The sequence below is a fragment of the Medicago truncatula genome, chromosome 7, assembly GCF_003473485.1.
Source record: "Medicago truncatula cultivar Jemalong A17 chromosome 7, MtrunA17r5.0-ANR, whole genome shotgun sequence".
NCBI classification, from domain to species: domain Eukaryota; kingdom Viridiplantae; phylum Streptophyta; class Magnoliopsida; order Fabales; family Fabaceae; genus Medicago; species Medicago truncatula.
The window spans coordinates 30,505,631-30,523,062 of NC_053048.1; the positions used below are offsets into that span (position 1 = coordinate 30,505,631).

The following is a 17,432-nucleotide window of genomic DNA, read 5'->3' on the forward strand; positions in this document are numbered from 1 at the left end:
AAAGTTTCTTTTCGGTGGGTTGGTTGATTTTAAGATTTTTAAAAATGGGTTTTTAGAAGAGAAAGAGGCCTCAAGGCATGAGATAAAATAAAGTGAGGTTGGTCAAATTTTAATTACAAGAAATCAAGTCTATTATGAATGTTAATTCAATTAAGCATTTGATTAAGAAAATAAAAGGAAAAAAACACTTGGGTTACAAACCAAGGTTTATTAAGAAAATATTTTTGGAGTTTTGCATATTTGATTTTTTTGGGAAAATGATTTTGTTTAAACTAACCTTAAAAACTAAAGTAACGGAGCAAAAATAAAATAAGCGGTAAATAAAGCGGCATAGTGTCGGTGCGTGTGTTACTACACTATTACATACCCTCCTAGATACATTCTATGGTCTCAAGAGAAATATAATAAGAAATAAAAAAAAAATGCGCAAAATAAATTACATCGATTTCCTAATTATACACACTAAAAAAAAAATTAATGACAATAAAATGACAAGAAATTAAAATATGCATGAGATGATTCTAAATAAAAAAAATGGCAATTATAAAATTAAAACAGTAAATAAAAATTAAAACAAACACAATATTTTTATAAGTTTTTTAGATAATTTTCTTTTAGCAAAGAGGTGCAGAAAGTAAAAACAGAGGTGTAATTAATAAAACTGTAGTGAAATTTAAAAACAATTGGGCTCAGACTGGACAGATCTGGACCGTTCGATGAATCAGAAGGTCTAGATCTAATCACAGGAAGTATCATCACAGCCAATGGATCAGTGATCCAACGGTTTTAAAAAAACAGCACAAAAGCATAGAAATAACACAGGAGGCACAGTGACCGTCTGATCATGGAACTATCCAGATCCAACTGCTAGAAACAATAAGGCACATGGAATGGGATAAGAGAAATAACATGGGAAAATAAAAGGAATAGAGACTATAAAACGTAAAACAACAGCATATTACTCATTTGTTTTTTTCTCTTCTCTTTTTAAACTCAAATTCTTCCTTCTCTCTACACTCAAAAACAACACCGCCCCCTTATATCATCTTCTCCGGCGAGACAGTGTTTTCCGGCGCGGTGGTCGTTGGTGGCACCACCGCGCCGGAGTTTCAACCTCCTCTAAATCAAAAATTGTTTACGTTTTTAAACATCCTTTTTCATTCTTGTTTCAAATCCGAACTCAGATTTTCAAAAACAACATCACACAAGTCTAGATCTGCAAACAAACAACGAAAATAAAACACTACCTCACTTTACCTAAAGATCTGATTTGAATCGGCTATGGCTTCAACTTCTTCTTTTCTTCGATCTGGTTTCACGTTCGTGATTCCTCCTTACTCTTTCACGGACCGGTTCTATTTCTTTTTACTTGCCTCTTCGCGATCTGATTCAGATTGCTGCTTGAACGGTCCGATCTAGCTTCGTCCTTCCATTGTTGTTGAATTTGTGAATCAGTGTTTACTGGATTCACGATCTGAAATATTTGTGTGCTTGGGTCGGAAACTATGATCGAATTCCTTGTATTTGGTTATTTTGGAGGATTCGTGGTGAAAGCTTAAAATGAAAAGAGTTGCCGGAAAACATTTGTGTTCATAGTGTTCTTCACATTTTTGGTGATTTGGGAGAATAGGATTAAGGTTTTTGGGATTTGGCTGTGCGGCTGTTGCTGATTGGGGACTCTGTGGTTTCTGTGCGGCTAGGGTTTGCTCCTCTGATCCCTTCCTCTTTCTTTCCGGTTTCATTTTATACCATTAGGGTTAAAGGGAAAAAGGGAATAACTTGCAGAGTTTACTACCGTGTTGCTGGATTTGGCAACAAAAACTTGACCCTATGAACTCGCCTAAACATGCGGCGTACGAAAAAAGAAATTTGGACCACTGCCGAAAACTTTCGGACTCATTGACATTATAACACAAAAACAGAAAATAAACTAAAAAAAAGAGTAACTAATTTTAAAATCAAAACTAATAAAAGATGGGAATTAAATACTGAAATAAAAATAAAATAAAGAGAGAAAAGGGTCCGACTCGGAATAAAAAAATGAGGTACTTCAAAGTAACATCTTTGTCGAAATTTCGTCCGAAACAACGAAAATTTCGCATGGATAGAGAAAAGTGGTCAAAATTTAGGGTATGACAGAACCCTTTAAGCAATCAAGTGGTCACCTGACCTTTGTACCACAAGGGTACAACTGTCAAAGTATGTATGTTTATGTTTCTCTTGAGAATATATCAATAGAGCGACTCACTACAAAAACCATGCACGCTATCATTTTTGAGAAATCCTCTAAAACACTTTTGAGATCACATACTTCCATTATCTTTGACAATATTGTAATCCACTTTAGTCTATCTTAGATTTAATCGTAGCTTAATGACTCAGTATATTAAAATTGTTATTACAATATGAACCAAGTAATAATTGAAAATATAAACTTCCACACTAAGAACCACTAGATTAGAGCATTATGCTTCAAATATCTTCCTTGAATCCACACAAACTTATACTTAAATCTTCATCTTGATTTGAAACTATCATATGCAAATCTCAAAATTTGGTTTAACATCAAGCTGGGGTCCATACATATATCGTATCAACTTATATAAACACATACAAGTGTATGGCTAAAAACAGTGCCATAGAGGCTGAAACATTAAAACATTAATTAAATTTTTAAGTGATATTTATTTATCTTATTAACATCAACCACTTGATCATGTTATATATACCAAGTCCCATGTTACTAAGAATAATAAGCCAACTATTCCATTATCACCGCCTAGTTGTCTCTTCAACTTCCTTAGATTCACTGCAATTTCCTTTGTCTTCATCTCACCATTAGCCTAAAAACTAGACAGGAATCTTTAAACATTAAGACAGCACAGATAGATCTTGCAGTGCTGTATTCATTTGACTAATACAGTCATCAAACACACACAAAAAAAATATATATTATAATAATTATATTAAAAGTGTGAACAAAAGTTTCCACTGTAGGCATGCAGGTAATGCTTCCTTATGTGTCATTATAATATAATATAGTTATATATATATATAGTTGAATATGTATCATGCATTATTCACATCAAAGCTAATAGCCCTTTTGGTCTATAATATCAGATTCTTCAATGGCTCTTTAAAAAGGCACAAGAACAAGAAAGAAAGAGAAGCACCTATATCAATGGTAAGATTGATTTCTCCAACAAATGTTTCAACTCTTGTTATTAAGTTAGAAGTTTGTGTTAGTTTTAAAAATTGAATGTTAATGCTAATATATTTTCTAAATGTTTTTTTTTTCAGAACAAAATGGTAAAGGGAATATTAGTGGACTAAAGCAAGATGGATCATATAAAAGGACAAAGAGGTTTTCATGCAGCAAAGATGGTTACAAGAATTTGAAGATATTCTCTTTACTATATAGAAAAGACATTCCAAAGGCTTGTTTTTTCAGAACCCTTAGCTTAAAGAGAATAGGCATTAGTAGAAGACATTTTGTGTACTCTATGAAAATGAAGAAAGAAGAATCATCTAGAGATGAAGGAATTGTTAACAAGACAGACTCAACAACTCATGGAGGAAACAAGGTTTTGCCTATAACTCAAGAAGCACCATTATCATCTTCAGCTGAAAGAAATGACCAATGTGATAATACAATAACTAAAGATCAAGTTAAAGGTGATAGAAAGAAGCCTATGTCTAGAATGAAAGAGTTGCTTAGATGGGCTGCTGCCTCTGCCAAGACAGATAAAGGAGGAAAATTCTATGGAAGAAAGGTAATTCTTTTTCAACTTCTTTACTTGTTTAGCATAAGTTTTGGTTTTGTATTCATATATTTTTACATTTTCTTTATGTTATTTTATTTTTGTTGCATGATAAAAATATCATTTTCAATTCTATGTTTTAGATATGTGAACACTATGTTAGGGAGATAATTTTTTTGTCCTTATATTATTGTTGTTATGTGTCAATACTGTAGCCAAGTTATAATGCCAAATGGTCCCCTAGCTTAACTAGTAACGACGATATTGTTAGACTAAACACCTTCATTCAGATTTAAAGATCCGTGAGTTTTAAGTGGTGTTTGTCACTTCTTCTAAGGACCTAAAATAACATGCCAAATAATCGACAAGCTAACATACAATAATTAGCCAGAAAGTAATTGAAAAATGGAAAAGAAATCACCCTCTTAATCCTCAACTAGTTTTTAAAATGTGTGTTCATTTTTGGCCTCGGCCATCGCGTCGCAATCTTTGATATTACAAAAGTGCAGTCACATATACAACTATTATATTTTTTGCTCACCATGGCCATCGCGTCGCAATCTTTGCTCACCGGTCTTTAACCATCAGTTCAAACCAGTTGAATTATCCGATCTTTAGTCTAATCAGATACTAATGCTACCTTGATCTTGATTGCATTGAGGTGGCATAAAATCAAAAACCTTGATATTGCGGCTCAAATTGCAGAACTTTGTTTAAAACCCTTAACTATCTAGTTTCTCATCTTGATTTATCATTGCATATTTATCAGGTTTTAATGTTCCGGAGACGTGGAAACCTGAAAGCAGTTCAAGATGATGATCAAGTTTCAACTGAGTCACCAAAGATCAGTTTCAGATGGGATATGGAAAGCTGTTCCACTACTTCATCTGCCTACTCAGCTTTCTCAATGGCCTCTTCAACAAGAAATGGACAAAACCAAACTGCAACTTCCACCATATCCATCCCTTCTTCACAAAGTGGTCACACCACTTGTAGAAGAAAAGCAAACTGGATCACAACAGACTCTGAATGTATGTCACTTTTTGCATGTGTATCTCCTTTTATATATATTTACTGCATCTATGGTAGTTTAAGGTTTTTTACGCTCATTAAGAAATCATTTAAGTGAGGGAGTATTACAAACAAATATTTTTTTTATAACATTAAATAATTGATGTATATAATTATAATATAGTTTAAATATATCGGTTATTCTTTTTTGGTGGTGGCCGGGGTTTGAACCCTGGACCTTACATACATTATGCATTATCCTTACCAACTGAGTTAAGCTCACGTGGACAAATATATCAGTTATTCGATAAACGGTTGTGGTGCTTGACTAATTGATTTGCCATATTTTTGTTTGAAAAACAGTTGTGGTGCTGGAACTATGAAATAAATGTGACAACAGCAGATGTATCACATGTGTGGTGAAGGGGTAGCAGGCAATCTATGTCACAAGTTAATGTTGAAGATTAATTTCTATCAGATATTTAGAAAAGATTTTACGTAACTTAGCTAAAGATAGAGATATTGAGAGGCACAAAGAAAGAGATGGGATATCTGTTGTTAATGATCTAAATGTACTAAGTCTAGATGAGAATGAGAATGTTTGGCATGTATATTATTAGAGGCATAAATTAATTAAGTATTTGATGACTGACCTAATAATGTAATGTAATAGATGAGTTTAGAGAGTCAGTGGGACCACTTCCTTTTAATCTCTACTTTTTTTGGTGGAGAGTTGCTCATTTTTTCATTTACAAGTTAAAATTATAAACATATGTTTTAGAAAATATTTCACATTTTTTACACTCCCAGAGTACTATAGGCTATATTTGGTAAGACTAATTTTAAAAGTTATAACGTCAAAATGAAATTTATTAAAAACACAATGAATCCTACCTACCTAGCATAAGGAGTGGTAGGTTAGTAGCCTTAAACTACTTGCTGAGAAAAAAACGTACTTATAGACTGATGCGACCCATGTAGCATATTAGGCAGTGTATGTTTGAGAATGCGTTACAACTACGTTACAGATTACGGTGGATTGAAATTTCAATTTTGCAGCAACAAAACTTGGAAACAAACAGAAACCAAATTGTTATTTGAAAAAAGGTGTTTAGTTAGTCAGTTGACAACAGATTATGCCTTCGTCATTACCTGCTAAAGCAGACAACTTTTTTGAGATATCGAATAGTTTGAGTTTTAACCACTTAGTTAGTCCGCAGCCACAGCACAATCAATTAGCAGCAAATGTTTTTAATGAAACTGTGCTGGCAAGTGCATATAATTTGAATAAAATTGCTCAGGCCTTGATCTCTACAATGAGGTATGCAATCACTGACGTGTACATGAAAATACGGGTGCACACAGTCAAGTAAACAGAAGTGTGAGAATGAGCAATTTGGTTTCAATGCAACGGACATTGAGCTTGAAGGAAACTATTCAAGTCCTCAAAACTATTCCAAAGTTACGATCCTTGAAATAGACATCAAAGGGAATGTCAAAACTTACTGATAGTTTGAGAATGATGTTCATATTATCCTCTTATTATTTGAAATATGTCGAGAAGCAAAGCATCCATTTCAGTCAAAGTTTCACAGCAAATTGAGCACTACTAGTTAGGCCATTTTTTACAGAAAGAGCGAGCCCACAAGCAGTTGCTGCAACCAAGTTTCAGAATCTTTATAACATGTCTTGAGAGGATGTCGCCGACAAGAAGCCAAACATAGACACAATTTTCATTGAAAATCAAAGTTGTGCATAAATATTATAAAACGTTTTATATTCACATCAGCATTTTGAAAATCAAACCGGACATCAAATCGACAAAACTCCTATCATGGTTCAGCTACTTCAAAGTTCAAAGCACTAAAATAACTAAACCATGGTTTATACAGTTCAACAAACTGCCACACTGACATTTTAAAACACTGAAAAGTAGCGTGAGACGATTCAAGAGCATGATGCCCCAAAAATCAAATTGTTACAAACAAAATAAAAGATAAACAGTAGTACCATACAATCAACTTCTAAAGTAGCACTGGTTTATATATGGACAAAAAAAACATTCAAGAGTTATCTTACACTAATGAGTATATTCAATTTCAGAAATAACACAGCAGATCAGACCATTGTGACCAGACTAATAGACTAACCTTCAAATTTCAAAACATAACAAAAAAGGACCTGTGTAATAAACATCTTTTTAATCGAATTTAAGCCCTCTCACCTCTGATTATGCAAACAAGTTGAATATCCTTAACTTATAACTTAATGTGTTTACAAGTCATTTTAATACATACTTAGAGACTAACCGGCCCATGCCAAGATACAGGTTAAGAATTATTCAAAACCGGTGTATGGTGTGTCAATAATCTGTTGACAGCGATCAAATATTCACATGTCAGTCAAGACTATTAGCTTATAACTGAATTATGTTTATTCAGTTGATTACTGGTTAGTTATGTTAGTTGGTTTAGCTCTGTTAGTTATTTTAGCTCCCATTTCCTTCCTACATATTTTTATTCAGATCAAGTGGAAAGTAGGTCTAACATACCTATGTTTGCACAATCACAATTTTATGTAATACAAACTGAGCTAATTTTACCAAATGAATATATTTATAGACAGTAAAACTGGTACTCATTTGAAACCTTAACTGGAGTCTGAAAATTGTAAACTAAAATCCGAATTACATAATAACTCTAAAACAATTGGAATAGTTATTAGGCTTTCATATTCTACTACTCTTTTCTATAATGAAAAGCCCTTATGGCTCATTGACACAATCCTCATGGAATAAAATATGATAAACCAGTTTCTAAATTTCAAATTTACATAAAATATTTTAAAACTCTAACCAAACATCAGACGGACAAAATATCTACGTTTTGGTTCAATTACTTCTAAACACTTGAATTGTAATAAACAATAATCGAACCAATTAATTTGCTAAATCATAGATAGTGTCAATAACTATTCAAGTATTTAGAAAACTGCAATTTTGTGAAAATAAAGTCACAAACAAATCGCTACCAGAATATCAGAGATAAAATAACAATAAACCGATTCTTCAAACTAAATTTTAAGGCATGTACGGTGTCTGGCACGTGTTAGTGTCCAACACTGACATATGTAATTACATTGAGTTATCTAGTTTTGTTAAATTATTTTTTAATAAGCAAATGAATTTATTGAAGCTAGCCCAATCACAAGGTGTGATAAGGTTGCAATGCAAGTGTACAATATAACCGAGTCCAAGCACCAGATCAAATCGTACAACATCAACTCCCTATCTCAAAGATCCAAGCTAAAATAAAATACAAATGACATTGGTCAAAGCTAGCAAACAAAAAGAACAATATGATAACATTTAAATCTTGAAGCTAGCCTTCAGAACATAAATTAACAGTGCTCAATCAAAATTGACAACCAATATCCCTTGGTGACAATCAAAGCTGACACCAGAGCCCTTGAGAAAGAAAAAAAAAAAATCATATTTTTAAGTAAATTGCATCTCAAAACCATATCAGAACCATACCTCCAGCAATATGAAGAGTCCTATCCAAAATCTCAGTAGCTATAACTAACAACTTTCAAATTACTCCCACAACTGCACGGACTGAAGTAGCAAAAACAGTATACGCTAGAAAGATTTATACAGAAAAGTTTGCAAAAATATCAGAAATCACTAGCCTAAACCAGATAGAAATCTTCTCTATTTTGACATTAATTTCCTAACAGCAGAAAACCAAGGCAAGCACTTGGGTTTAAGCACCATTGGGTTATGTAACTCAAAAAATTGATGAGACACCGTTTTTTCTCCTCCACAATCTCCAACACAGTTAAGCATCTCTTGACTAATCACTCCTCTAATATACAAATCATCTTTTGTAGCTATCCTAATTTGAAGCATTCTCCATACCAACATAGATATCTTTGACGGGATCGATTTATTCCAAACCCATTTGCATTCCTCTAAATCATTAAATTCCACCATTTCTAAATCTCTCTTTAACTCTTCTCAAGAGTCGAGACCTTTTCCTTCTTCATCATTTAAGCTCCCTGTTCAAACTTAACACCCACCTACTCGCAATTTAGACATAAGATTGATGACCAAGTTTCCCTATTTCATAGCTGAATCAAAAACATTCAAGATTTATCTAACAAAAGCAAGTAGATTGATTCACTTTGTTAATTCTGAACAAACACATAGTGGATCAGAACATCGTTACAAGAGCATAATAGGTTATGATTCAAAACATATAATTACAAAAAGAAATCAAAATGAACCAAACCTTAACAGAACAAGACCTATGGAATAAAGCCTTGAGAATGCACAGAAGTTGAATATCCATATGGGCATAATAGTAACTCTCTAAGCATCAAATACACAGAAGTTAGTAACTTTAAAAGCTTTGACAATGATAAACTCTTGAATAGATGATAAGGAGCAACAATTTGTAATTAACAAATTAAGACAGTAGAGATAATCTTGTTGATTGCCATTTCCCAAGATACAATTGTACTATCAAACCTGTGCAGATTATGACAGTACTGAGCCAATTCCACAAGCATTCAATTCCAAAAACACCTTATGAGGTTTAAATCAGTCTCCACCTGAAGACTCCAGCACAGGCTTAACAACTCAGCTGTCAAAACATCAATTCTCAGATGTATCACTTTGTTGCTGAATAAGTCACTTCTGCCACGTGGTTTCATATAACCAGACCCCAAACCATGTCAGCACCTTAGCAAATTCAGCACCTACATTCACCTTCAGAATAGACTCTAAATTAATTTCATTGTAAAATAGTTATAATTTTGATTGAAACAAATGAATTGATAAAAATCACTTTCCTTAGAAGTTTTTCAAACATAAATCATGTTGTGTTTAACTCAAATTTCACCTAAAGCTATTTTACAAATTTACAAAATGCACACTCCATGGACTATTGGTACACCATTAAACTATTGGTACACCATTAAACGCAATTTTGAATTGATTTAGTTGGGAACTTTGTATGTTTAGTTCCACTTCTAGAGGGACCAAAATTGATTTTAGACCTGTAAAATTGATTCTGACACATTTAGTTTCTTCCTAACATAATTGATTTTGTATTCAGAACTGATTCATTCTTATCACCTCAACCAAACATATACTTATCACAATCAGTCAATTTAATAAATTTAAACAATCTGAAACTGTCAATTTAGTTAAAATTGAAGAATAAGTTTTAGAGCTTAATACCAACAAAATCCAATATCCCATTCTCTCAAGAAGTAAATTAGGTTCAAATAACTAAATGCTATCAACTCATAATTCCTCAAGAATCATTACTAAAGATTCATAACAGAAACAGATGAACCAAACGAATTATTATAACCTTCAAGACACAAAACATAACCCTAATTATCATAAAAAACATTAAATATAATTGTGAACCCTAGCAACGAATTCTAAGCCCTTTCACCACGAATTCTTCTTGCAAGTTGAATATCCTTAGGCATAATAGTAACTCTCTTAGCATGAATAGCGCAAAGATTTGTATCTTCAAACAAACCAACAAGATAAGCTTCAGCAGCTTCTTGAAGAGCAGAAACAGCACTGCTCTGGAATCTGAGATAGGTTTTGAAATCCTGAGCGATTTCACGAACAAGACGTTGGAATGAAGTTTTCTTATCAGAAGCTCAGTGCTCTTCTGGTACTTGCGGATTTCACGAAGCGCCACGGTTCCGGGACGGAAACGGTGTGGCTTCTTCACTCCTCCGGTCGCCGGAGCTGATTTCCGTGCGGCTTTGGTGGCGAGTTGTTTGCGTGGGGCTTTTCCGCCGGTGGATTTGCGTGCTGTTTGTTTGGTACGTGCCATTTTGATTGAAAAGAAATTGAAGAGAAAGAAAATATTTGAGATGTTATTGGGATGATGGATGGTGGAAGAAGTGTTTTGGGTGTTTTATAGGGCGGAGAAGATTGAAGAAAAAAATGCGGGAATTGGGAAAATTTGAGAAGGTGAAAGGGGGAGATGGTGACCGTTGATGGAAATAGTTATCAACGGTTGTGCGTCTTTGCAGGAAGGGTGATAGGATCGGGATCCGTGGCATGTGAAACCAACCAATAAGGTATCTCTAATTTTTTTTTTTTTTTTTTATAGATATCTCGGAATTGCATTACGACATTTGCATATGATTCTTTTCAATAAGACTCAAGCGCAATATGGGGTGATAAGAATGAATGATACTGTTAACTACTTCACTTGTCCTCACCTCATTCATTTATAAGTGTTTGTTTGGTTAACCTAAAGAAGAGCTTTTAGTTTATAGTTTATAAGCTCGTTTGACAAAAAAAACTCTGTTTGGTAACACTTTTTCACCATGAGCTTATAGCTTATTTCACGAGTTTATAAGCTATTTTTCAGAAGTTATTCCAAGTAGCGTTTGAGCTTATAGCTTCTCACATTTTCTTTCAATTTTACCCTTATTATTTCATTTAAATTGTATTTTTATCCATTATAATTTTTATAATAAGCTACGTAATAAAGACTACTATCCCTTTATTCCAATTTTTGTATATATATCAGCTGGTCTTTTTTTTTTTTTTTTGAAAAAATATATACCTTCATTTTTTTTTTTACGAAACAAAATACTATTATTTTTTAAAAAAAAAAATCTGATTTTTTTCTATATTTAATTTTTTCGAAAAAATCAAAAATTAAGATTTTGATAATTAAAATAAAATAAAATTTTCGGATTATATAATTTTTCAAATTTTATTTTCGTATTATGATTGGAATTAAAAAAAAAAAAAGGTATATCTTTTCTACAAAAAAAGAAAATATTATACAGAATTTTTATTTTTTGTAGAAAAAAGAAAAAAAAAACTAAGGCCATTCTTCATCTTCCCATCTTTCTTCTCCAGCAACTTTCTTCTTCTTCCCAATACAATTCTTCATCTTTTCATCAAACTCAATCCCCAAATTTTTACCTCATCATATTCTTCCCTCTATCTCATCTTCTCTTTCAAGAACACAACACAACACTACTAACACCACACAACAAAAACAAAAACAACAACAATCCACAACAACACAATTCCCTCACTTTTTCTCTCAAATCCAGAAACACAAACCCAGCAATACAAATGCTCCTTTCCTCTCAATTCACAGCAACAACAACAACAACCCATAGCAACAACACGCAACAACAACAAATTTCCCTCAAAAAGTTCGCCGCCGCCGCCGTCAAACAATTGTCGAACAAAATTCGCGTTTGGGTTGGTTCTCCGGCGAACAACCATTGCCGCCACCGTCTTCAACAACACCAACACAACAAGAACAGAGAGAATAACGGTTTTTATGTTTATGTTGATGATTTGGGGAAAACATAGATCTTGAAAAGGGGTTTCAATAAAAAAGAAAAGAAAGAAGGGTATAGGAAGGAGGAAGATAAGAAAGGAAGGAGGAAATGGGAATGAGAGAGAAGGAGAAAAAATGAAGAACAGAAAGAGAAGGAGGATAGGGAGCAGGGACAAGAGAGAAGGAAGGAGGAAATGGAGAAGAAATTTTTTTTTTTTTTTTTTTTTTTAGTATTTTTAATTTATGAAATTAAGTTTTTTATAAAAGAAATTCAAATGAAACAAAAAAAATTGGAAAATAAATTTAAAAAGCCACGTCAGCGTGCCACCTCTTTAATTAGTGCACAGTCAGCTACATCATCTCATTAATCCAGTCAGATGACATTAGGGGGGTACACCAAGGAATCTTTATATTACAGGGGGAATCTCCAAGTTTTTTTTCGTAGGGGGTAAACAAAAAACCCCCAAATGGCAGGGGGTAAAAGCCAATTAACCCTTTTCTTTATTCTCTGTTATTAGTATTACTCTATTAGTGCTACTTTTTTTTTGTTTTTGAGGTAAATGTTATTTTTTTTGTAAAGTGGAAACACTTAAATGATAATAAATATAAGATAAAATTTTAGTGAATAAAATTTAATTTAATTTATAATACATAGGATATATTAAATTAATAAATTTAAAGTATTTTTTTAAAGAAAAATTAGTTTGCAAAATTACAAATACTTAAATTAATGATATAATTTTTATTATGAATTAAGAATACCCTTTATGTCATTTTACATTTATCAGTTAGTTGAACCGCTATTTTTACCAAACACTTCAGTTAGCTTATCAACTAAAAGCTATCAGCTAGCTTATCAGTTCAAAGCTATCAGCTAGCTTATCAGCTATCCGCTATTTTTACCAAACAGAGCCTTACTTATCTTTTCCATTCACTTTGACATCCCTAGGTTTGTCTCTGCTGTTTGTGGTGTATTTTACTCTAACATTTTTTTCAATATGAAAATGACAAAGGGTCTGTTTGGTAACACTCAAAAAAGAGCTTTTAGCTCTTAGCTTATAGCTTATAAGCTCGTTTGACAAAAAAAGCTCTGTTTGATAACACTTTTTCACCATGAGCTTATAGCTTATAAGCTATTTTTCACAAGCTTATAAGCTATTTTTCAGAAGCTATTCCAAGTAGCGTTTGAGCTTATAGCTTATAGCTTCTCACTTTTTCTTCCAATTTTACCCTTATTATTTCATTTAAATTCCATTTTTATCCATTACAATTTTTATAATAAGCTAGTAATAAAGACTACTTTCCCTTTATTCCAATTTTTGTATATATATCAGCTGACTTTTTTTTTTTTTTTTTTTTTAAAATATATACCTTCGTTTTTTTTTTACGAAACAAAATACTATTACTCTATTAGTCTTACTTTTATTTTTTTATTTTTTTGAGGTAAGTATTTTTTTTAAAATAAAAATTAGTTTACAAAATTACAAATACTTAAATATTAATTGATATAATTTTTATTATGAATTAAGAATACCCTTTATGTCATTTTACATTTATCAGCTAGTTGAACCGCTATTTTTACCAAACACTTCAGTTAGTTTATCAGCTAAAAGCTACCAGATAGCTTATCAGCTAAAAGCTATCAACTATCTTATCAGGTATCCGTTATTTTTACCAAACAGAGCCAAAGCAAGGCGGTACTTTTAGGGAAAATAGTGGCTACAACATTCATCAAAGTGATATCTCTCTCAATCACAATCACCTTAAGCATCTTGTCTTTTATGTTGAGAAGATCAAGAAACATTTGTAGAACCCAAATGAAGTTTTCCTCATTTTCAGAAGTCTGAAAAGTAAAAACAACATAATATGTCTTCTCGGTCGAGGTGACACCGACTATCTCAAACAATGGTATTATGTACAAATTAGTTTTATTAGTTCAGTGCATGATCAAAACAGTCATAAAATTGTTGGGCAACTTAATAGATTTGGGATGAGCCGAAAATATGTCCTAAAGAGTGGTAGTTTTCACAGTTTGTTCTTGTGAAATAAACATATTTATGCTCCTCTAACTTTTTGACCAGATGTTGCAACATTGTCTTGTCATCTCTTTCTGACCTTCTCAATCTACAAACGTGCATTGTACACTTGCTTTATATTCGTCAAACCTTCTTTATTTTTAGCCTTCAAATCCGTCAGAATATGCCTAGGATGCACCAAAATCTTTGTTCATTCAATAACTTTATTATTGTCTTTCATTATTAATATATCGGCAAGAAGGTGACCATCTAACTTTTCATTTATCTTATGGTTGTGAACTTTATTAAGAATAGTCGACCATCACTCATTTATTTGCTTGTCTAAGTAACCATGCAACTTAAACTCACACCCACATTTCCTTGAGCTTTAAGCTTTGATTTCTTCTTCCTCTTTGATGGTTTGTATTCACCGTTTCTTTCAATTCGCAACATTAACATTGATTTTTGGAGATTAAATCTCTATATAGATACAATAAATCTCACCTTTGTTGTATGTCAACGAACCTAATTAATCATATCATCTTGGACTTTCCATATATCTTTGGTGAAAATAATGGTGCAATGCTCACTTGATTGTTACGGAGTTTGAAAACACTGGAAGGTTTCAATTCACTCGAAGCTTCAATAGAATGTTACACATCAACGAAAGATTCAATAGAAGGTTTCACATCAACGAATGCTTCAACAATTTTTGGTTTCACCTCAAAGAAAGCTTCAACCTCAGGCATTTTCAACTTGATGGAAGACTTACCTTATTTGGTTTTGACTCAATAACATCATCAACCACATTTTCAATCATAACTTTCAATAACGAATAAATTATTGCAAATTTTTTTATCAACAATTATAAAATAAATCAATACAAAAAAGGAAAAAGGCACCAAAAATCATAATTGGACACCAACCAGTGGCGGAGCCACACACAAGGTTGTGTGGGCTCCTGCCTGCACAAACATATTTTCCTCAACATCCCCCACCATACTTGTTCAATGAATAATATAGCAGTAGAAGTTCCTTATCTTTAAACAATTAAAAAAAGTCCAATGAATGATTTATTCAATACTAAATGAGTTCGAATATAACTCATTTGATATTGACGCTTGCTTTTCTCACTTCCAAAAATTCCTAATAGCACTTGGAAATGACAAAAAAAAAAAAAAACCAGAGGTAGTTAATTACCGTCAATTTTCTAGTTATAAGTCAGCGGTAGTTAACTACCGTTGGAGGTATTTTTGACATTTCCATGTGTTATTAGGAACTTCCGAAAGTTAGAAAAACAATTTTCTTTTATATATGCCACATAATTCAACCAGTTTGAAATTTTGCAACAAATTTCACTCCACTTAGGTACCGTTTGGCCAGGCTTTTTTTCGGTCTAAAAGCTACTTTAAAACAAAGTTAAAATAAAACTCTTTAAGAAAAAGGCTAAAGCTGTTTGGTTTCTTTATTTTTTTTTTTAGTTCTAAAGTTATTTTTGAGTTAAAAGCTGTTTGGCAAAATATTGTACAAAACTTTGAATTTATTATTTTTTGGTGGTGTCTGGGGTTCGAACCCAGGACCTTGCATATATTTATGCATTGTCTATAAATAAAAAAAACTTTGAATTCATTATGAATTAACATAATAAATAAAAAAATGTCTAAAATATATTTTGAAGGGAAAAAATGTTTAAAATATAAAAGATATATTTTTACCAATACTATATTTACTCTATAACAAATTTTGTTATAAGAATACCATATTTTTAGTGTTGATCAAAAAGATAAGAATTTATAGTATATAATATTATATTTGTTACATTGCTGGTGTCATTGAAAAAAATATGTTTAGTTTTTTTAATAAGAAAAATATATGCATAATTTGTTACAATACAAATGTGTAAATTATATATAAGTATAATTTTTTTAGGCAACTACACTTGTACTTTTAATTAAAATCAAAATTTTATAAAAATAGTTATACGCATTACACAACACTAACAAAAATTATACGCATTAGCATAACAAAAAAAAAAAACAGAAAGAGGAACATAAAATATTACCCTAAACGCTAATGTGTGTGTATTTCTGTGGTTGAAGAAAGGGAACAAAAATATTCGGTGTCATTCATCGACAAATCGATTTTATGAGGTTGTGTTAGATCCAACTACAATTTTTAAGACCACCCACGATCATCTCATTCTCAATGAGAAAAATGGAAACCCTTCCTCCTTATTTCATGAAACTGAAAAATTAACCGCACCAATTCTCACTCCAAATTAATAGTGCCCCCACTATTTAATATTCCTGGCTCCGTTACTGGCACCAACTGTAGTTAGCCACCGTTGGAACCCAACTACCAACTACCACCATTGGAACCCAACTGCCGTTACGACTAGCTCTCTAAAATGAAAAAATGGCAAAAAAATCAAATAATGTAAATGTGTTAAAAGATGCATTGTGTGTTTGTTATCGTAAAATGAGTGTATAAACCTTCTAATAATCCTTCAATAATGTAAGATCATAATTTTGCAAAAACAAAATCAAAATTTGCCGTTTTTGGATTGAAGATGGGAAAAAGTTGATGAATGAAGAGTGAGGTCGAGAAGTGTTTGACCCTTATATTAGAAAGTTGCCATAAACGACAGTAAACTATCGTTGAAAACATTTAGCGAGCGACAGTTAACTACCACCGAAGATATTTAGTATTGATCGTACCTGATCAGAAGGTCACTACCGGTGCAGTTTTGTACGGTGGTTTAAGTGGCTGTTGAATGTGTCAGTTGATAACCGGAACGACGGAGGGGTGTGTGCATGCAGACACTCTGACACTCAAGTCAGTATGAGATCAAAATGAGAGTTTAAAGAGAGAAAGTAGATTCTAACCTTGAGGAATGCTGAAAGTCCCCTTTATATAGAGATGGATGTTTGTAAAGCCGTTTTAAGACACACGATGAGCAAATCCTCAAATGAAAAACACAAAATTTAAATGATAATTAGATAAAAAATACATACCCAACCAAATTACATTCACTAAAAAGATCCATCCAAAATATTCACTCCCAATTATAGTTGACCAAGCGTCAATAATTTTTGTTATGGTTGACCATAAACCACCTGATATTCACTCTAGAAGCCACCTAATATAATAAGCAATTGATCTAACTAAAGTTAAACTAAATTCAAAACTTTTCCATAAGTAATTGATCTAAACTAAAGTTAAACTAAATTCAAAGCTTTTCCAAACACACACTCATATTGTAGCACAAAAAAAGGTCAATAACCGACAAACACGTGTTC

The 17,432-nt window shown here is 32.3% G+C and overlaps 1 protein-coding gene and 1 pseudogene across 1 annotated transcript; one reads left to right on the forward strand and one right to left on the reverse strand.

Moving 5' to 3' along the window:
* The first annotated feature begins 2,762 nt into the window (after positions 1 to 2,762).
* LOC25479772 (uncharacterized) lies at positions 2,763 to 5,488 on the forward strand. Its single transcript, XM_024774730.2, has 5 exons — positions 2,763 to 3,005; positions 3,121 to 3,184; positions 3,301 to 3,773; positions 4,531 to 4,792; positions 5,136 to 5,488. Exons 1-5 carry the CDS (start codon positions 3,000 to 3,002, stop codon positions 5,153 to 5,155), a joined length of 825 nt encoding a protein of 274 aa, XP_024630498.2. The 5' UTR covers positions 2,763 to 2,999; the 3' UTR covers positions 5,156 to 5,488.
* A 4,490-nt stretch (positions 5,489 to 9,978) lies between these two features.
* Positions 9,979 to 10,712, reverse strand: LOC25480619 (histone H3.2-like; annotated as a pseudogene).
* Between the last annotated feature and the right edge of the window lie 6,720 nt (positions 10,713 to 17,432).